Below are 22,608 nucleotides of genomic sequence, written 5' to 3'. Positions count from 1 at the left end.
ATTTTTATACTAGCTTTCTAAACACGTTTCAAACGCTGCTAAGCGTTCCAAAATCTTAATCCACGACTTTCATTCCGTAAGACGCGAATTCCTATTCGCACCTCCACAGTTAAGCATCGACGATCGCGAGAAACGCGAGACAATGAGAGCCTGCATGAAGAAAAGATCGACGCATCAATTTCCAGCTCGCTCGATTATGCGAGAAAGCATCGCGAGTGTCGCGAACATCGTAATTCCAATCTTTGTGAGTTCCGGAAGGTTAAAAACAAGAGAGAGAGAGAGAGAGTGAGAGAGAGAAGAATCACGCGACCTAAATTCAAAATCCAGAGCTCTAACGGTGTTCCGACGAAAGGAGTGAGACCTCGCCGCCCGTTTTTCCCGCCCTTTTGTGCCCGAAAAAGGAACGAAATAAATAGAGAGAGAGAGAGAGAAAGAAGAGAAGAGAAAGGAAAAGTAAACGAACGAGCGGGAATCTCGTTTCTTGTTCTTTCTTTTGTGTCTTGGGTGTCGCAGGGGCCTACTTTCGATCTCATTTTCAAGGATCGCCTTCCATCTTGCGCCGCCTCGAACCTTCAACGGCAATTCCCTTGGCAAAAGGGTGGGTTCGAGACACGGAAGGGTGGCTGGAAGAAAAGGAAAGGGTGTAAATGGGGTGGTATCGTAATGCGGTATTGTGAGGACGTGCCTGTAGGCTCTCTTTTCCTCGCTCTCTCTCCCCCTGCCTTTCGGACTGACTCTGTTGTTCACGAAAGGTTCAGCTGAGATGCTGCTACTGGATGAAGTTAGAGAAAGAAGGATGGTTTGGCTGCGATTGATCCTTGGAATTTTCTTTTTTTTTTTTTGTTAGTAATTCGAAGGTAATAGATGCCATAGATATTTAATTTAATTTAATTTGATTTAGTAATCCTCGAGACTACCGACACGGAGTCTCGTAACGGTTCGTTGTCGATCCAATTCGTATTCTCCTCGTTTTCGTAGCACTTCCGTACGTGATCCTCTGTTTACATAAACCAACATTTTAAATTGTTATAAATTGTAAACATCACGTTGGATCAAGATAAACCCATCACGATCGTTCGAGGGTTAAACGGGTTGAATACCCTCCCCGTACAAAGATAAAGAGAAAAGAAAATACCAGACGGACAAGTAACAATACGGAGAAAAGAAGCACAGCAGAAAGAGAACGAACAATTGACGAAAGCAACGAGACAGATCGGTTTAGCGGAGGGAAGCTGGCCGTCGTTATCGAGTAGCACAGTGTTCTAGAGCGAGGTTTTTAACGTATTTACGTTGCCCGAAAAAAGGTCAATTTTCTCACTAATACAATTAACAAGTGTGCATATTGGGCAAAAGAGGTCGACAGCATCGGAGCGGGACAAGTAGGACGATGTTCTAAAGACCATCGGTGCTTTAGAGGGGCTGGTGGACTAAAAAAGACAAGTGATAAAATGAGATCGGGTGAGATGTACGTTGAAGATATTATTATGTAAGTATGTAATGGGTAACGTAATAAGAGAACCGTTTATTATAAAAATCAGCGTTGCCATAATAGGAATACAGAATGGAAGGAACAAAGGAGAAGGAAAGAGTTGTCGAAAAAAATAGGTAGCTAGTGGCTTTGAATATTTTTGAAAAGATTGTTCTTTCGAGAATCTCCGTTAAATTTCCACCATTTCGTCTGAATCACTTTTTCGTATTTTTTTATCCATCTTCGGACGGATATACTGTGCTACATAAAATAACGAAATTTATGTTATATTTAAAAGATCGTAGGTTTGAACGTTAACTGTAAATAATAGAATGTTTCTGTCGGTAATGTAAACACAATCGGTCTGAAGCGACGTCGAGCGGGCCCGAGCGTACTCAAAACCCCTCGGTTCGTCCCCTCTGGTCGACCTTTTCGAATTGTTAGTCTTCCCTCAACCGTCGCACAGTTTGGTTCTTCGTCGTGTTGCTCGAATTTTTCACCCCAGTTTTCACGTGTTTCCTTTGTTCCGAGTGATCGTGGTGTGCGCGAGTGTATTGTCGCAGTATCGTGTGCTTGTGCATCGGTGAAGATCGTCCGCCATGATTTTCTACGACCGTGTGAATGTACCCCAATACGCCTTTCCTTTCTACAGATGCAATAAGGTAGAGATTACGCAATAATCGATAATATTAATACCGAGTTGTGTAACATTGCACAATGTTGTATACACCGATGATTGTTTTGCGTCAGTAAATAGAGCTTTATTGCTTTTTGTAAGCAAGTTGATTCGCTTATGCCGTAGCTTTGCGTTTGTAATGTTTTCTACGTTGTCAAAACGATGCGTAAGAATATAAAGCGATAAAAGTCTGGATTCAAAGAATCTGTAATATAATGGTATTTATCTTAAACAGCTACAAAATTCATTTATATTCGTTGTACGGTTGTTTACTTTACTGAACTCAGTCGTCCAACGAATAACGCGTGGATTCATTGAACTTTTACATAACGTTAAGACATCTCAAGTATATGTAAAAATAACATCGAGATTCTTCACATTTTAATTAAATCGTAGGAAAGTAATTTTAATCCGTATGAAATATTACGAAGAACCCGGACGAATGTATATTTGTAAAATTCTTTTAGAATCTATCCTACCTCTTATATTAATTGTTTATTTCGTTCTAAGTAAAAATCGGTGTCACGTAGGTTTCTCCTAGGTGTTTCTCAAGGATCTCCGTTTTAAGTTTGTTGTCATTGAATCTATGCCTCTATTTCTGAAAATTCCTCGTCGAATGTTTTCTGTTTGCATCATCGCAAACGTTCGCTATCCTTGAATTCCATATTGCTTCAGTGATACTAAAATAATTCTAATATTTGTTGAACGTTGCTAATATCGATGTACCAGTGGTTACACTTAACCAGTTTGACCGCGAAATTTAGTTTTAAAAATCCTTTACGGGTTGCGTAATTGGTGCTATAAATTTAACGAGAAAAGTGAAGCAAAACGAGGAAAGATTACATTTTTATTCGGTGAAAAATTAGCAATTCGTCGTTGAAAAAGGTATTGCTATCGAAAACTTAGAAATTGCGAAAAAATAATAAAATAAAGTGCACAAAAGAATTCGGAGAATAGCCGATATACGCGGTAAAGTACACAAATGAGGATGGATCGAGGAAAATAATCAACTGAATTTATAAAAAGCAATACATTATAGCAGGGAGTATAATCGATATGATCAAAGAGAATAATCGATTGATCAAACGTTTTTTTATAAAATATATAATAGCGTTACTATATACTGGAAGTAGAAAGGAGACATACCAGTAAATTCCATTTTTATTATTTTTTACTAAAATCTTCTATTTTTACAGTGAATGGTAATTTTTTATTTTACACGACGAGTATACACGTCGACCGCAGCGAAATAAAGTTTTGGTTTGACGTGTATACGCGTCGAACGCAGTTAAGTGATTAATATTCTATTTCGATATTATCTATTTCTCTATCTGTTATCGTGATATGATTGTAATTTAATATACAACGTATATTTAATTTATCGTTAATAATATTACACTTCCAGCTGAATTGAAATATATTTAATTACAAAAGCCGATAGAACAAGGACTTCATTTTAATTAAATCCGCTACAGGTTTTCGAAATAAATTATCAAATTGCGGAAATTAGCCAGGAAAATTGTCTGAAGTTGAAAAATGTCAAGGTGTACGTAACAACGAGAGGCTATCGACTCCAACCATTCCCTTGTATATCGTAGGTAAAGTAATGCCCCTAGTATCTGTTACGGGCAAAGTAAATGATAAAAGAGAGTGTGTGCATTGTACGTGCGCGATCTATTCGTGTTGGCCCAGGGGTTGCTTCCTTCAGTGGGGATAAGTGACCGTGGAAATCGTGAGAAAAAGTCTCTACAACCTAATGGTTGATAAGGTTCGAAGGTTCGTAAATTTTCAGGCGATTTTCCCAACGTAAGGAAATCGATGAAAATTAATGGACGAAAATTAATCGGCAAAAATGAATCACATTTTTCCCCATTTGTGATCTTTATTCGTGTATTTTGACTACTACGGTGTATAACCGAGTCACTGCATAATACCCTGTGTTATATAAAATACGTGCGTTTTCTCTGAAAACACGTAAATAGCTGGAAAACTACGCACAAACGCGTTTGAAAGAAACGTACAATTTCGAGGTAGGCATATCATGTCGATGTTTATTTTATCTTCTGCAATTGCTTGGAAAAGCTCTTCCGTGGTCACTACTTTTGTGGCTATCTTTTTAAGTAACAGCTATATTTTCGTATCCCACATTGCTTGTAACCGACGTCAAAACATTTTCGAAACGCTATTTACTTGTATTTTTTGCATATCGAGCATACCACTATCGAGATATTAAATGTCAAACTTGATACGCCGCCGGCATTGGCGTTATCCAATGTACACGTCAGACTTTGTGCATCATGGTACCTCTAAAAGCAGCCGATTGTGTGTGTACATTTGTGTGTACTAAATACTGTTCCCAAAACGGCTAGTCGCTTGTCCTTCCGTTTGATGTTCACCATTGAACAGGATTCAACTTGCCATCCTTTCCAAACATTAATACGTCGATAGTGGTTTATGCAAAAGATACGCGTAAAAGTGCTTTGACAATTTGTTGATATCGGCTGCAAGAATATGAAACGAAGAGATATAGTTTCCGTTTAAAAATATAACTTGACGCGATCTTCACAGGGCTTTTCGAACGAATTGCAAGATAAAATAAATATCGTCGTGATACGTTGTTTCTTCGAATTAAAAATTTCTTCCAACGTATTATTGTATGAAAGCGTTGACTAAAAAGATTTCGTGTCAATAAAATGGGAGTGTCTATGATGTTCACGTGCATGAAGACCGAATTTATGTTTCCGTAAGACGCTGGGGTGCAGACTAATAACGATTAAGCGAGTTTCTATGGGATCGCACGGGAATGGGTTCTCGGGTTTGCCCGGAAATTTATAGTCGTACCACGATGGCTTGGCGATAGAGCTGCTTGAAAATGATGCCACGCAACTTATTATCCGTAACGAATTTCAACGTCCGCCATGTTGAAACGTCGCTGATAATTGACGTTGTGTAAAGATACTCGCTACCGGGAAATATGCTCTGTAAATTATCGCGTGTTAATGGGGATGGAATTATCACCGAAGGGGCGGTTAGTTTTCTTTAGATTCTGTGTAGATTATTTCCTATGCAAAGATAATTGTTCCAGGACCTGTTTCTCTTGTGAATTAATTTCCTCGAGCTATTTTTTTCAATAATATCGTAGTGTTTTTAATATTCGATCGGCGACGATCTACAACATCTTAAAACGTACTTTCCAAACTAGAATTTTTGTTCGATAGAACGATCGCAAAGTGTAGAAGAAAAATCTAAATCGATCTATTCTCGAGATCGACTCTCAAATTTTCAGCCCTTTTCTTCGAATCGAACGCCATACGCGATAATTTTCTAGAGAAAAATGCCAAATTAAAATTCGTTCTTGATCAAACGCTCGATTACAGTGTCAAATCGAAATCTGTTTCCAAGAATTTTCAATTTTCTACCTTTTCTGCTTCGAATCTTACACGCAACCACCTAGCAACATACAACAATCGTCGTTAACGAAGCAATTATATCGCGAAACTTAAATCTCTTCTCAAGAATTCTCGACTTTCCACCTCCGTTTCTCCGAAACGTATCTCAACAACCACCCCTCCCTCTCCCAAACACACGTCCTCCGATTAATCCCATAGTTGTCTCCCCTATCCATGCCAACAACTAATTCTACACACCCCATCCGCATATATCCTCGAACGTACGGTTTAATATCTCATCAAGGAAATGATTTCGTGACGAATATCCAGTAACCAACCCCGTTTGGTCGACGACTAAGAGAAGGGAGGAGGTCGTTCGATGAGAAATACGGTGATTTAGGGGAATTCGTCAGAAGCGGTTCGAGCCTGTCCGGATCTATTATTGGCGTTGGAACGTAAGTTAGTGGCCGCAGGGGCTGCTGGCGAAGTACACGGGGGTGGTTTGCACCGATGGTGTCTGGGGATAGCGTGGCGGACGTATTAGGTAATTGTGGGGGAGTGAGGACCGAGGAAGCAAGGGGTGATTTATATTGGCGGCACGTGACGCCGGATAGGAATTATCGTTAGCCACCTTGCTACCCCTTACGTGCGACTCCGTTTCCTTACACGTCTTTCAGGACGATTCAAACGAAACGATCTTCCATTTCCATTACCGATTTGTAGTTTCCTAATCTTTCTGCGATTTTTATCCCGCTTTCGGATCCTTGGACAATTATTTGAAAGCGAGTTAAGGGTGTTCTTGCGTTTCAGATCGTTGTTTAAATTCGCGTTAAAAATCGCATTAAAAATCGCATTAAAAATCGCATTAAAAATCGTGACGCGAATATTCTTCTTAATATCGATTGTATGCGATTTGTAGTAAATTTATCGCTGCAAACCCTTCGATCAAGGAAATTTGTTAAATCGCTGGCCATTTTTGTTAACCATTTTGTTTCATACAGGAATTGATTTTAAGTGTAGGGTTTCGGTATTGACGATTTATATCGAGAGAGATTGGGGTGAGACTAGGTCCGTGTAAAATTTTGGGGTTGGAGGATTTTTAGATCGACAGAATTGATAGGAAACATATTTTTTAGGGGTTGAGGTCGTAAAATGGATTTTGCGTGTAAGGCTTTGATATTGGGAATTCTTAGGAATGGTTTTGTGGCCAGATGTGCGTGGAATTTTTGAAATGCAGTGTTTCCTATAAGTATTCTATGTTTAAGAATAAAATATCGCAAGACGGATTAACCATTACGGTACAACTGACGAGAAATTCTTTTTTTCGTACCGGTAAATATCACGTGAAATTGAGAATTCTTAAATCGAGCGATCCGATAACTCTGATCTAATTTAAAATACGATTTAATCGAATAATTACAGTTGTAGTTTACAAAATAACCGTGAAACTGTAACAGAATGAGAAATTCTATGGAAGTAACAAGAGCAAGATATCGTATATCATACATTTTAAAGCCAAGCATAATTAATAACTCGTAGCATATACATGTGCACTGCTGGAATATGGCATTAAAGGTTGTAAAATATGATAACAAATAAACACAGAAATTGTATAGAATTCATTACCTTTAATAAATCTACTTTCTTAAACTAATGTACTATGCATTGAAACAATCGCGTTTCAAAATAAAATAAATATTCATTTTTTTTTTAAACTTTTCATGTATTTGAAGAAAAATTTCTTATTCTAACATATATTTGAGGAAATGTGGCGGACATCTTAAAAATATATCCCTTTTTGTTACAGGTAAGCTCCTCAAAGAATTCACTTAAAATTCTTTCAATCAACAACAGTCCATTCCTTCCACTGGTAAGTCGCAATCGATATTATCAACTAATTTGCCATTTTAATTTCGTTGATACAACTTTTATACGATGATCGGTAGTTCTAGCACGAGGAAAATGTTTAATATAAAACTGAAACCAACGACAATTCTATCGCACTCTGTTCGTACTTGATATATATTTTAACGCGAGAAAACTGCGCTTGGTTGAAAAAAAAAAAAAAAAATTCGAAAGAAGACAGTAGGATTAATGGCGAGCTTCCAACACAGCTTTACTCTCGCTGGCTTTATATCTCGCAAAAGGGTTACCTTCGAATCAACGACGATCATTTATTTCATCGACGATGTTTTCGCCGACACGATTTCACCGACCGACACCGAGTTCCTCCGACAACGAATGAAATCACCGACACAGTCTTTTGCCGCCAATTACTATATTTTGTTTTGTTCCTTTTATCCTGTACCGTTCTTTATTCTTTTATGGACGAAAGCGAACACGTAGATGAAGATGCGTAATCAACGATAACGTACGGTGCAAAGTATGACAATTATCGTCGTCGAAATGATTACCGGTGATTTCAATGTGCCGGTACGGACACATGGTCGGTGGAATCGTATCGATGAAAACATTTCAGACGAAACGATGGTAACCGGTGACAAAATTCAAGAGGAAAAACGAAATACAAGAAAGAAAGAAACGCGAGAACGAGGAACAAGGTGAAGAAAAAGACAGCACGATCAGAGGCCGTCGGTCGATCCGGAAACTTTTTTACAGCGTGAAAGTCCTTCCTTAACGAGGACGTCCCTGCTCTTGCGAGCCAGAGAGGCAGCGGAGCCAGGACCAAAGTGCATAACCCAGGCAGATAATGAGAGGGCGAGAGGGTTTGGGGGCATAGGGGCGAGAGGGTAACGGATAGCAACGAAGCAGCCACGTCGTCGGGGCACCTGCGGTTTGTCGGTACGTTACTGTGGTATACGATGCGGTACCGAGCCGTCAAGTTCATATTGCCGGTTTCCTGTCATTAACGTGCCACGTTGAGCCTCCAGCCTGTGTAGACCGTTCTCTATACACGCTATACTCTCTCACCTCCTCTTGTCGCCCAACGGAATATCGAATGGTTAGGATATAACGCGCGTTGCATACTCCGGATGCGTGTATACACTGGTTCATGAGAGTATTTCAACACTTTTACGAATTTATTGCGTGTATTATAGGTACGAAAGATTTTCAGATCTCATAGATGATTTGGTAACCGTAGGAGCTTCACGGAACGCTTTTCGTGAATCGTTTCGATTCATAGAGTCGATGATGAAACGCGGCTGTTGAACTGCTCGTATTAGCAGTTTCTAAAATAGTAGCAATATCGAGGCTAGGAATCTTGCAACATTAAATTTACTATCTACTGTTGATGTATAACGTATATACATCGTTCGTACATTATATACCCGGCACGTTTTTACGAAATTCCACGATAATAATTCTTTGGTCTCGGAACTTGCATCTAACACAATTTCATGCTAAATCCGCATAATCAATTTAATAAAACAAAAATTCCAATTCTACTGAAACGGATCCTTTGCCAGCGAAAAATCGAGTTTCCTGTATTTTTAATGAGAAAAAGAATTCGGTTAAACTCGTTGAAGGTATTCTGACGTTGCAACAATGTCGAGGGCAGGATGTGAAAAAAGAAAAAACTATTAAAAGTTTGGCCGATTGCGACCCCTGCTGCGGGGATTAAAGTACCCCTGGTAAAGGTCTATCGAGGCTGAAGAATTCTCGCCGGATTTGAAATGTTAAAAAGCGAACGCGTTTGCAAGCGAGAAATGAGATATCTTGGTGCCTGATGAAAGAATCGTACTCTTCTTTTTCTCTCTCTTCTTCGCGCGTTTGTATTCACGCGTGCACTCTGTGCGTGTGTAATAAATAATGGAAAACGAAATATTTCGTTGCGACGATTCAGGAAATGAAATTCCACGGGTGGAGCGTCGTCGACGAAACAACTCGAAGATTTATTATTTTTGTACCGCCGGTTGCATATTTTAATGCAAAGTGAATGAGAAAAGAAAGGATCTGACCGCGTATGAAAATTGTCTTTGATGTTTCGTTACGATGTTTGTGAATATTCGTCGACACGAGGGATATTTTTGGATTTTATACAAAATTGGAAGAGCTTTTGTAGTCTACGATTGAAATAGAATAGTTTCGTGTCTTGTAGTAGCGGCTCGTGTATAGTTAATTGAATTTTCGAGTCTCCTAATATTATGTCGTATGATTAATAGAATTTGTGTGTCTGATAATATCGGGTCGTGTGATTAATAGAACTTTTCTATCTCACAACATTGCGTTGTGTAATTAATAGAATTTTTTTATGTCTCACAATATCGTCTCGTACGATTAATAGAATTTTTGTCCGTGACAATATAAAATTGATCGAACTTTTATAATATAATACAAGCGTAATACAATGGCATATAATTAGTCGAATTTTTACATCTCGTAACGTTATATGACGTAATTAATAGAACTTTCGTATCTCATAATATTACGACATCTAATGAAATTTTTGTATTTTGCGACAGTAGAAGAAATACGATTTTCTTAATTCAACGTCCAATTTCACTGGTGTAGGAACGATACCGAAATTTCCGTACGAGAGAAACCAATTAAAAATAGCAAAATATACGGAAAAATAAATAATACATTCAGAGATACTGTGGAAACACGAAACAGCTCGTACACTAGACGCTGTGTTTCCGGGTAAATTTAGCCGGAAGTCGAGGAATTAGACGAGCTGTCACGCTTTGGCTGCACAGCAAACCAGATTGGATCTGGAACGCTTACCAGGGAGTTGCACTATTCCGTGGTCTAAAGATTCTGGCAATTAGTGGTAGGAGATTCTAAGGATCGAAGCGAGAGGGTTTGGCTCAGGGGGTGAGATTTCGAATTCAAATGTCGTCGTCACGTTTTGGCACGGTGACAGGTTCCAGTTATCAGGACTTCAAACGTGCCACCCTGTTTTCACCCTAATTCGAGTTTCGATTTTGCTCCGAGCGATTGGCAGCCCGCATCAACAATTTATCCCTGCGTAAATTGTGATTACCAGACAATTTCCTATATTTTTCGTTTAACCAGTTTTATTCTATATTTGTTTCGCGGATGAATTTATCGATAATCGTTTGAAAAATCGGCGAAAACTTGGAATTAGAGTTGGCAGCAATTTACCGTAGAATCAAAGTTATAAATTGAAAAAATATCAAAGTTATATTTAGATGGAAAGTTTTTGCTCTAGGCAGAGGGATTTGATTTGTAAACAGCGTTCTGATTTTTGGAAAATAACAAAAATTATGCGATCGCGTTGGAATTATACAGGAACGTAGTAAAAGCAATGGTTCAAAATAAAATTCAGGAATTTCTGCCGTGAATATAAATTGTTCCACGTATTTTTCTTGCAATAACTAGCTGTGTAATTGTCGTGTAAATGTTATTTCTTAATTAAATGTATAAAGGTAGATTTCTGATTACTAAGAAATTTACAGTTGTAAAGTACATCTCTCTCGATTAAAGTTTCTAACTGAGAATCCTCTGAATTCTCGGGCAACTTTATAATTTTAAAGTTTCTCTTATTTATAATCAAAGATAACGGCACATAATCTCGAAGGAAAGTTTTTGCTGTAAAAAAAATTCCGGGTGCGATGCTACGTTCTCCGGTAGGAATTATTTGTTTGTTAAATTTACATGTACTCGGTCTATTAATTACGCTGATAATCGCTCGTGATGCTTTAATTCGCGAAAAACAACGGACGTCGACAGCAACAAGTGAGCGTGGAAAAGGCGAAAGGCCAAAAGGGTTTGTAAAAAGAGCGACGTGCTCTTTAAATTCTTGCCCGATTCCGATTGCCCTCGGGGTAATTTTCTTAGTGAATACAGGCTGGCACGAATTGGAGGCTGGAATCGGGCCTTTTCGCTACACCGTCGTGCAACTATAACCGACAAGGACGCTTTATTGAAGCTGCACCGACGACTGGTTGGTCCCTTTGAGAATGAAAATCCGGCTGGTTCGACATTTCTTTGAAAGCGAATCCCTCGCTAGCTCCGCGAATTTTAGTTATCTTTCCTTCCGTTTTATTAAAGTCCTTCTTCAAACGTTCTTTTATTCTCTGTTCCTTTTCCTTTTTCTATTAGAGAATATTTTTTTTAGAATATTTTTCTCTTTGTATTCTTGCGTACAATTAATTAGTTCGTGATCAGAAATCGAGTAGTTCTATGTAAGTGAATCTTTATATTGCAATCGTATTTATCGTAAAGTGGATGAAACCGAGGTATTCGTGTTTTTCGCTATATTTCGCTATATTAAATTTTCAATGACGGCAGATAGTTCTACCGTTACGATTTTTGCAGACTGGTTGTTACAGTTCAAATTGTCTAGATTACCAAAAATTTCTGAAAATTCCTGCCCTCGGAATTTCCTTAATACTCGCTCGTACAGGCATTTAAACTCGAGTACAGAGGAAGAAAAAGGAAAGTAAAAATACCGCGAGTCGGAAGATACAAATCGCATCATCTCCTTCGCAAAGCAGACGAAATCAGGGGAAGAACCGTTTTTCGAGTTTCCGGTTTCCAGTTTCCAGTTGACAGACGGAGAATTTACCCGGGCAGATGGGATAGTCTCGCGGATTAAAGGGCAAAAAGGGTTGATCTTCCCCGTTCCTCTTCTCACTTGCCCCCCATTCTCGGCGGAGAATCGTGCTCGCTATAGTCGCGCGAATCCGCAATATGGCGCGCAAAGGCGCGGCTGCCTTTTCATTCCTTTCAAACGCACCGCGTTTACGAATCTTGGAGAGATTATTACAACGTGTAAGGGAAGGGCAAAGTAACCTCTAAGTCTACCTGATGCTCTAGTTTCTCGTCTCGCATTTAATTATTCCCTGACATGATACTCGCTGTTAGTCAAACGCTGCCGCTACTCATAGTTGCGTTTATTGCGCAAAAATGAGGATATGTTTGGTCTTCGTACAGCCGCTTTCAACGTCTAAGCGAGCGAAGAGCGGAGAAGTCCTTTTCAAGTGTTTCGCGTATTTCACGCGTTTTTCGCCTGGTTGCACTTCCGTTCACATTTAGGGTTTATGGAAAATTGATGTGTCTTCGTCTGTTGTATCGTGATATCGGTAGAAATGGCGAACTTTTAGTTGCTGTTTGATTTTGATACGACGCATTGAAACGTATTATTGCGACATGTAATAGTAGTAGAAACGAGAAAAATATTTACCTTTCGTTAAGTTTTATTAATCGAAGTTCGAAGGAGCGTACAATAGGTTTCAAAGATTTTCGTTATTACCCAACATGCCAGAGACGTGCCACCGAAGCTCTAACAACATCGATCGACTAACGTGTTGTTCGGTAACCGGTATTTTGTCGAGACATCGCAGCTAACTTACGCCCAATGTTCCGTAACCCGCTTAAACTTCGTGTAAGTAATTAAATATAAACCCACGTTAAAAGCCTACCGGGACAACTTGGGAATCTTACGATTTATTCAGTAACTTTTGATTGTTATGAGAACGGTCCGGAAGAAATATTGTAACAGATCTCTGTATTTTAGATATCTACGCGAGTTCCGTGCCTTTTTCGGTCTTTAAATTCCCGTAAGTGGACGAGAAAGCAGCCTAGAACTAACTTTTCCGCAGTGCGAAGGGTTTCTACCGAAATATCGAAAGAATTGTTCTTGAAAAATCAATAATCGAAGAAAATATCCGACGTTCCTGGAATAATCGCAGAATATCGGTCAAAGTACAGTTTATTAATTTTCTATCTGCATCCACGGGTGTATTTCACGCCTGTCCGCTTCGAATCTATTCCATCGAACGCTTTGAAACGATTATTTCTATAGCGAAAAGGTGAAGAACCGGTATTCGTACAGAGAAACTCTTGAAAGAGGCGTCGTCTCACAATACGGGAATATTTTCCCTTCGATAAATCGGACACAGCTTTTACCGAGGTGACGAGCTCGCTGCAACCTGTGCAACAACCACTCCTCATCCCCATTGGTCCTCTGCTTTTCATGGTTGCCATGAAATCTCGATGAAAGCTCTCGTCGATTTCGAGTCGTTCCAATACCTTGCTGCTTTTGTTCATTTCGATCGAATCTACTAGTATGTATGCTATACACGTTAGTATCTGAATTAGTACGCATTAGTACATAGTGCATAGTATTCGTTTAAAAATATTCAAGCGCTTGCTTGTTCCTTTCAATTTAATCGTGAAATAAAATATTAGAAATAATAAAAGATTAGAAAGATTGAAGAATTGTCGAAAGAAAATTTGTAGGGCGTTCCAAAGGAACAGCTAAGAATACGAAAAATGATTTCGTCGATCGCGAACAATACCAATAATTTGATAGTTTCGTTGATTCCATTGAAATTCATTAGTGTAAGAGATACTACGTATTCGTGCGAAGTCCGTTCGTTTTATACGTTTTTTCATGCTGTTTGTTATGGTGAATTTGATATTGCGCATTGTTTATTGTTCGTGATTAATTATCGTTAATTGGGAAAAGAGAATACGCACGACAATGGAGGTTGTAGGAAATTGTTTATTGGAAATTATTATTTCGTTTTTGAACATGCGATATCGGTATCCGATGATGAACGTGTAAGGATACGTCGTGATATTGATATTCGATGAACGGTCGAGTGGTTTCATTTAATAATTTTTTAGCATAATTAGTCGATCGTCGGTAGTATCTCATTTCTACGATTATTACTTTCGTTTTCGGTAAACGTGTAACTTGTTTTCCAATTTGCTTCTACAGAATGTACCATACGCTGTGCCCTATGTGTTTTATATTTTGTTTATATCCTGTGAAAATTATCCTTAAACGGAACTCGTAAAATGTCTGATATTCTCCAACCGAGACTATAAGGAAATCCTCGCAATCACCCGGTTTTTTCTTCTTAGCTCTAACTCACTGCCACTACTGTTATTAACTATGTTATAACTGCTATTGACTATTTTTCTACCTTGATATTGTTGTTATATCGCTGTTATATCGTTAACTAACATTCGATACTGCTGATTACAGATTCGCCAGGGTCTAAAGCTTGTACTCGATAAAAGGAATAAAAAGAGAAAAGAAAAAGTCGCGTTTTCGATACTATCGAGCGCCTTATCCGGTGAATAGCGGCAGAAGGAGTATGTAAATAAGCCAACTGAGATATTCATGTTGCTCACGGTGTATCTGCTCTCTCCGGCTCAAACGGAAGCGCCCGCTCGCGTTCTAAATCTCGCCAACGATAAGTATGTTTATGCACAGTCCCTGGCTGCTGCACGTCTCGATATGAACGTATACACAGCGAGAGAAGTCGATTTCGAGGGTGGAATATTTTTTCACCGCGCTCCGAGCAAACGTCGAAAAATCTAGCAGGTTTTTTTTTCGCATGTTTGTCGATCACAGATTTTAATTTACCAGCTTTTAGAGCCGGTCGAATTGCTTTAGGAAAGGAACGAAGATGATCGTTAGAGTCGAGGAGCTCGATTTGATTCGATTCTGATGATTTTTATTTGTTTTGCTTTTGTGAAATTTTGAAAGTGGAAGGTTACGTTCACTTTTTTGATTGTAGAGCTCAAACATCTGTAATTAGACTAGTTAAATTAAGTTGGTCGTTATTTCCGAAAAATACGAATAAATAATCAATTCTTATCTTGCAATTTTTATCACCGAAATATTTTTTAATACTCTAACGTTTGATATTCGTTACATCACATAGAATGATAACTATTGCGGGACGTTCTATAATTTTTCAGCGTAAGAGTCGAATTCCCCGTAAAGTAACAACAAAATTTACCATCTCAACACCGTACGTCCCTTCCATCTGAACGGAAATCCCTCAGAAATCCCCTGACCATGTCCCTAATAAAAACACCAAAAAATCCCCAGAACCCAGCTCCTATTTCTCCTAAAACTCGATTCTCGGACAAAGCTTCTCGATCGTCCACATCCTCTGCTTCGATATCCTGCACGAATTTCGTCAGAACTGAAACCATTCGAGCGAATACAAGGAGAACATCTATCCGCAGGGAAGGAAAAGCAAAAAAAAAGAAAAAAAAAGGAGAAAGGAACGTTGGATACTCTAAGGGCTTTCGTCTCTTTCCTCCACTGTCACATTAGCCTCGACAGTCCAGGCTTGCCTGTCGCCATGGACGTGGCTCACGAAAATCCCTCTGTTTTTTCCCCAGTTTCGCGTGTTTATACTCGCCTCTTACTTTCTTCGCTGCAGTACGCCGCACCAAAGGATTTCGGGTTTCACCCCGTCGTTCTTCTTATTTTGATACGAATTGGAATATTGTTAGAACCAGCGGCAGATTTTTTGTGCAAGATTTATATTTTTATCGACATAATTTATAGGCGAGGCTCGCGGTTGTTTTTAAACTTTATTTTTATCGACGTCGTTTGCATACCGGGTCCGATTTAAACGCAGTTTTTCTTCAGGTTTTTCTGTTTAAAAAATCCCGAAAGATCCTTAAATACTCTTCCAAGTTTCTAGAATATCGTGCAATGATTTTAATAATTGTTCGAGCAGAGCAGAATTCAAACAGAAATATAGAGAAAACGAAAAACTACTTGAAATTACAGATGGAAAACGAGCCAGTATACGTACGCAGGGTTGAACGAGTCACCATCGTTCGATCGACAAGCTGTGAAACGATGTAATAATCGTACCTTAATGAAAGATTGGATATTGTTTCGATACATGTTGGAAAAAGAAGTGAAATAATAATCCGTCAGTTTGAAATTCGGTTAAAGAACGTTAGGAGAACGTTGCGAAACCCTTGAGCGAGACACGTGTGGCGTCAGAGAAAGGGCGTACAAAGGGATTTTCAGCGGACAGGATAATGTGACAGGCGAGGAACAGGCGAGGAACAGGCGAAAGCCCTTAGAGCAGCGTTTCCCTCGCCATCCTGGCGAAATGCGACCGTTTACTTTCTATAAAGCGGCGAAACACTGTCGTTCCATTACAACCACTACGTTTTTCGTCTGTTCTTTCGATTCGGCTCCTCCGACACGATCAGACTGCCAATGGCAATGGACTTTTATCGGGGCAACTTCGTTTCAAACGGACTGTTCTATAAATTCCAAGGTTAAACAGGAATTTTGTACAGAAGCCCGTGAAAGTATTCGCGTTATTATATTCCATAGGAACGCTTATATTTGAACAGTGGAAATATTAGACGGTGTTAGTGGAAGTTTCTAGACTATTTATTTTCGTAGAATTCACGTTTTAATAAAGGCGTTAAGTCTACTGAAACGCGCGACAATATTTTCATCAAAATCGTTTCGTACATTAGCTTATTTGTAATAATTTCAGAAATGTTTCTCCAAGGATTATTTTCGAATCTTTGAAAAATGGTTTCTGACTTTTACCTCTGCTACTGCTGTAGAGTTATCGAATATGTTAAGCGAGTGAACTTACCAAAAGTGTAGTTACAACGCGTACGCGTTCAATCTTCTCCACTCAATGACTCTTATTTCGACTTCGTACAAAGTGCATCAAGGTTACATAGCATTGTGAGGCTCAGCGGGCTGTTCACAATGCAGGCTAGTCATCGTGAGGTCGTCGAGTCTGTAGTCGCATCCTACCTGTGACCAGACAACCTTCCAAACGGGTTCCCCGACACGGCTGCAGATATAGAATCGCGATTTCTTCGACACGAGATAATGGACAGGGTAAAGTTTCGTGGCGATGTTCAATTTTTTGATCGATCGATAAATTCGCGCAAAGTTCCGGAAAAAGCTTCTCTTCCGAAACAGCGGAACTTGTCAGATCAAAATTTTTCATTATTCCAAATATTTAAATTTCCAAATCTTGAAATATTCAAATTTTCGAACATGTATTTGACGAATAACGGCGTTTCTCGATCGATATCCTCAAACAATAGCATTTCTCCATCTGTTCTTTATTTTATTCCGTCCACGAAACTTTTTCCCCTTGGCCAGTATGTAAAGAGATTCGAGACATCGATCATCTGGAAAAAGAAGGATTGGCAACGCGTTTAAATCGTCTGTCGACTCCTTGGAAACGTGAAACATCGTACTTTTTCGATTTTATACCGGAATACTTTCTATACTCTTACGTTAAAACGTTCTTTCGTTCTACTCTTTTACTCTTTCATGGAATTAATTGTGGGTCGTGTTTTAACGAAAGACGAGAGGTAAACGTGATATTTTTCCACGAAATTTTATATGCCACGGGAACCAGATATTTTTTAACGAATTTCCAAGAAACTTGTTTGTAGGATGGAATTATGAATTTCATTATTTCAAAGGTATTTCAACAAAGGGAAAATGGTTTTTAACCGACTTTGAGCAATTTTATCATTTTCAGCTGATTATGGTCTTTGAAGGAAATGTAGTGTGCTGTTATGACGATGGTGGGATTCTGTTATATTAACAAGATTTAGAACAATATTCCGCGTAAAACGTTAAAATTACTCGTAAAGTGTCAAACACTTGTAAGCTGGAAAAATCTTCGAATCCAGAGTCCTCGACCACGTTGTATCGGAAGCTACTTCCGCTACGACTACTTTCCATCGTATGCCAAACAAAAAGATAACACTCGAGCCACTAATTTAGTCATCTGACTAATTCCACGGACGAAATTAAATGGAGAACCAGTTGGAAACATGGAATCTCGAAATATAAAGAAATCCGCCGTGAAATTATCCTCGAAGACGAGAGTCTCCTACTACTTTTTGTAGCCACTGTATGCCAATATGAATTAAAAAATAATATTCCAATTCGAAATTTAGTCGCCTGACCGATCCTACAGACGAAATCAAATAAAGAGACGCTTGGAACCTCGGCGTATAAAGGAATCTGTCATAAAAAAATCCCCGAAGACGAAGCTTGGAGAGTAGAAAGCATCGATCCTAGGCGAGTGGACTGAGTGGAGGCGTTTCAGTCGGCTGTAGGAAAGTGGAAAGAATAATAAAAGGGCGAGGAGGCGAGGCGTGCAGTAAAAGGGGGCATATCGTGAAGGCGGTGGCGTCGAGGCAAAGGGAGAAATAATTCAAATCAAAGGCTCACGGTGGAGTTACGTGTGTGTCAGCTCGCAAGCCGGCCCATATAACCTTTTAGTGTCGAGAAATTGCCAGCGCTGGCTCCGTCGGGGCAAAAGTCTGAGGGCGACGGCTCTTCGATGCAACGCCGTGTCGCTTTTTTCTTCGCCTTCCTCACCTGACAGCTGATTCCATTTCACAGGACTCGCTCCATCTAGAAGATAGAACTCGTGACTTTTGACCCTTCACCCGTGTGATCTACGAGGTGATTAGCAACGTCAACTGTACAGACGAATAATCATTCCTATGCAAATTCTTGAAACGTTTCCTATAGATTGCAGTCGAACATCTTATAACTGACAGACTAAAAATTTCGCCACTGCTGCTCCCCCCTCCGTACGATACGATTAAGCAGTTGCTTGCTTCGAATTTTCTAAAAACCTATACATGGTGTCTCGACTGAATGAGACCACCTAAGTATGTGCCTTATTTATGATTGCACGAAAGAACTTCTATGGACAAAATTAAACTATTCCAGGGGACGGATGTAACGATGGGAAGAGATTTCTCTCAGAATTATTTCTTCGCGAGATTTCGAGGTTATCCGTATAACCTTAAACGAAACCCTCTATCTTTTTATCCGTCGATCGATACGTTTTGTTTATTCTCTGTGCAAAAGTGTTTAGGTACCTGTGTCTGAAATGGCTTGGCTTAAAAGATATTTGAACCTTGATTTCGTAAAACTTGGCGTGAAAGACAAGGAAAGATGCAAAGCGATGCTCTTGTCTTTCTGTTTTTCTTCTCTTCCGTGCTCTACGTTTGACGAAATTAAAATCGAAATATCTTTTGAATTAAGCATTTTCAAACATCAGCATCTCTTAAAGAATAAAATATAACCACCGGTACAAGGAAATATGCGTAGAGTTCTTTTTAAGAAAAATACACGTGCGCCTTGAGGTAGTTTAACTTTTTCTCAGAAGCTTCCTCGTATTTTCGATTGTAAATAAAACAGATATTTAGGTGATCTCATTTAGCTAAGACATCCTGTATATTACACAAAACATTTTCTAACCTCGTTAGCACTGTAACGAGGCTACAGCGAAGCTACAAGATATTTATTGGACGCCTGCACTTCGCAGAGATCGTCATAGCATTTGAACAATAAATTATTCGCTATAGCAACTAGCCACAATATTTAGCGACGACATTTTCGGCACTAATTGTATGCTTAAAATTATTACTCGTGTCGTACGCTAATTTTCTTCAAAGCATTTCCAGACATCGTAAACAAGACAGACATTTGGGCGGTCTTATTTAGCCGAGAGACCTTCGTATCAGAAATAATAGACAAAATTTCAAAATAATATTTACCACTGGCTTATCGCGCGAAATTCATCAAATTTTCTTCACAGTCTCTAAATAAGATTTTAACGACGAAACAGAAGAAAGCTTCGAAGGAATGATAACGAGGATGAACGTGGGTTTTAAAATAGAAGCGAATGGCAGGGGACTGTAAAAAGATAGCACAAGTCACCAGAAGAAGAAAAAAAGGAGAGAAGTGCAACGACCAAGAAGCGCAGACATCGGCTGTGCAACGTTGAGCAGTAACGTTACGCTGAGCTGCATCTTTGTGCATTCCTCTGCTCCAAGGTTGAGGTCAAGGCACACCTAAGCGACCATATTCTCAGTCTGGCTATTCGACGCGTGATTCCCGAAGAAATACACGCGGAACGACGAATTTTCCTTGCGTAAGATAAAAAGTTGTAAGGCTGGATATCTGTTAATTCTTCCAGGAACGAATTGTTCTTAAATAGTGGAGAAATTTCTACTTTTCAAATTATCGATAGCAAAAGCGTCTAGAAATTTTGAAATGTTCTAGAAATTCCAAAAAAGTTCCTCCTTTCCCAATTTAATTCTAACAATAAGAATTCAAAGTTAAAAGTTCCAGAAAAATTTCTCTCGGTATTAAAAATTGATTCTAAAAATTGATTTTTCTTTTTATATTTAAACTTACCCAAACCTCCAGACGAGATTTATACACCTACCCCATTAGCTCAATTCCGATACTCTGAATTAAAAATTCCAAAAATGATCTACGTTGGAAAAAAAAAGAAAGAAATTGAAATTTAGTCAACGAAACGTGACGACAAATAGCTTTCTTTATTAAAACACGTTTGACAATAAAAATGTCACGATATTGTTAGGCGGTGTGGGTCGGATATATCCGTGCATTGCTACAATGGAGTTAATATTGGCGACTGGAACGCAGGAGCGTGAACTGCAAAGCCGCGTTCACGCTGCGACAAAGTAACTCGTAACTCATTCCGTAACGTTCGTTCGTTTGTTTGCATCGAGACCTACGATCAAACGTAACACAGACGGTTTCGTGTATCCAATCACCATGATTCACCGATTGTTGATCTTTCCGCCATGCATTAGGGAATATTGCGCTACCAAATTCCACACATTGGCTCTCGGCGTGAACGCGCGCTTCAAAGAGCACGCTCGCAACACCTCGCCAAGTTTGATCGTTTAATTTGTTATAAACACACAATAGGAGACCGGAATTTGATTTTGTGGTTAGGTTAACAGCAGCAAATTATTATAGACATGTACGCGTATGTTGTGATAAAATTGCAGTTGGCAGTTGCGATCCGTCTAAAATGAAGTTATATGAACGAAAGATCGAACGATAGTATTATAACGTACGATATCATTACATATAAGATTTAATATTGTACATTGGGAAATTAATGGCGGACTTGTGTCTTTCGTTCTGTAAATTCTGAAAAGATATTTTCTACTTATAATATTACCATCGCGAATTAATGAAATGTAATAGGTCGTACAAATAAATATTTTGCCTCTTTTTTGTTACAGGTAAGCATCCGAATATTTTGTACCATACCGTCAACTTGACTTTTTCGCTACTCTTCCATCGGTGAGTCAAAAATAAAGAGACTTATCTTTAAAAAAAATATTAGAGTGCGTAATAAATAATAGTAGAGGAGAATAGACGGTAAAATTGTGATTAATTGTAAGAGAGGATGTTAACTGGCCGAAAATTAATTAAAATTGACTAGGGATACTATAGAACAGCTCATTAAGCAGCATAAAATGCAAATGCAAATTTGGTATGCAAACGATCTCGCTTCACTTACCTATATCGAGTTCGCTTTGATTTTTATTTGTCGAGTACTCCTCATTTAATTATTAGAAATGTTGTTAAATCGTTTCCTTGTATTTCTACGATAATTAAATTCTAGAAGCAAATTATTCCGTATATTCGCCCGAACATCGATATAAATTATTTTCACAGGCTAACATATGAAAAATGAGATCAATGTTTCTTGTAATTAATTTTGAAATTGAACCAAAACTTGTTACTACGAATAATCTTGCGTTCTGTTGGCGATTTTTATCAAAAATTTGACCCATATCTATTTCCAATTATTTTAGATTATTGAATTTTATTCATCGATGAATTTTCAATTAGTATTTTTATTCCCATATTTTGTAACAATTTATCTTAAATTCCATCACAGATTGCTCACGTTTTTTGTGATTTAATGTTCACTGTTTTTTTTTATATTTGAATTAATTGTCAAAATTTGAATTTTCTCTTTGAAGAAGAAAGACGAGGGCAGCGATATGACGAATATGGCGAAAAAGATCGTTAGAAGATAAATCGTATAAAAATATAAAACGAAAGTTGTTGTTTCAAGCAAGCATGGAAGTAGCAAGGTACGTTCTAAGCTTGAAATTGGGTCTCTTTCACGAGCGCCGTTAAAATTTCAACAAACAATTCTTCCGAAACCCACGGCGAACAATGTGTTACGATAATCTCGTTTCGTTGGTCGAGGGAAAAACGTACAAATCGAATGGTTGGGTGAAAAGAGGATTCGTCCTCGGGACAGAAGGCCCTCGTTTCTCAGACACGAAGAAGAAGAAACGAACTGGCTGCCCTTGTCCTCGCTTTCGAACGTTTGCTCTGCGGTTTCTTTGTAATTCTTATTCGGCGCGGTAATCGACATACTTCCTTTAACTTGCTTTCGTTTCTTCTGTCTCGCGAATAATTATTTTTCTTGCCTCTGCTAACCTTACCAACTTTATTATGTATTTTATCCGTAGTAGATTCTAGCGTATAAAATAGCATATTTTGTTCCACCATTTTCCTT

The 22,608-nt window shown here is 38.7% G+C and overlaps 1 protein-coding gene across 17 annotated transcripts in view; it reads left to right on the top strand.

The window, feature by feature from the left end:
• Window positions 1-22,608, top strand: part of heph (polypyrimidine tract-binding protein 1 heph) — a 435,707-nt gene that overhangs the window by 206,995 nt on the left and 206,104 nt on the right. For 6 of the 17 annotated variants that reach the window (XM_076625718.1, XM_033340788.2, XM_076625715.1 and 3 more), the window contains exon 3: window positions 7,341-7,403. The exons of 10 other annotated variants lie outside the window; for them this stretch is intronic. Coding sequence is in view for 3 of the 7 variants with exons in the window: in XM_076625715.1 (XP_076481830.1) it covers window positions 7,341-7,403 (63 nt within the window). In the remaining 4 variants the exon portion in view is untranslated. Of the gene's footprint in view, window positions 1-7,340; window positions 7,404-21,353; window positions 21,372-22,608 lie in introns of those variants that run through there. One more of the 17 variants, XM_076625717.1, reaches the window with a different exon arrangement.

This window comes from Bombus vancouverensis, chromosome 16 (genome assembly GCF_051014615.1).
Source record: "Bombus vancouverensis nearcticus chromosome 16, iyBomVanc1_principal, whole genome shotgun sequence".
Lineage (NCBI taxonomy): Eukaryota > Metazoa > Arthropoda > Insecta > Hymenoptera > Apidae > Bombus > Bombus vancouverensis.
This window is presented reverse-complemented; position numbering and strand designations above follow the sequence as displayed.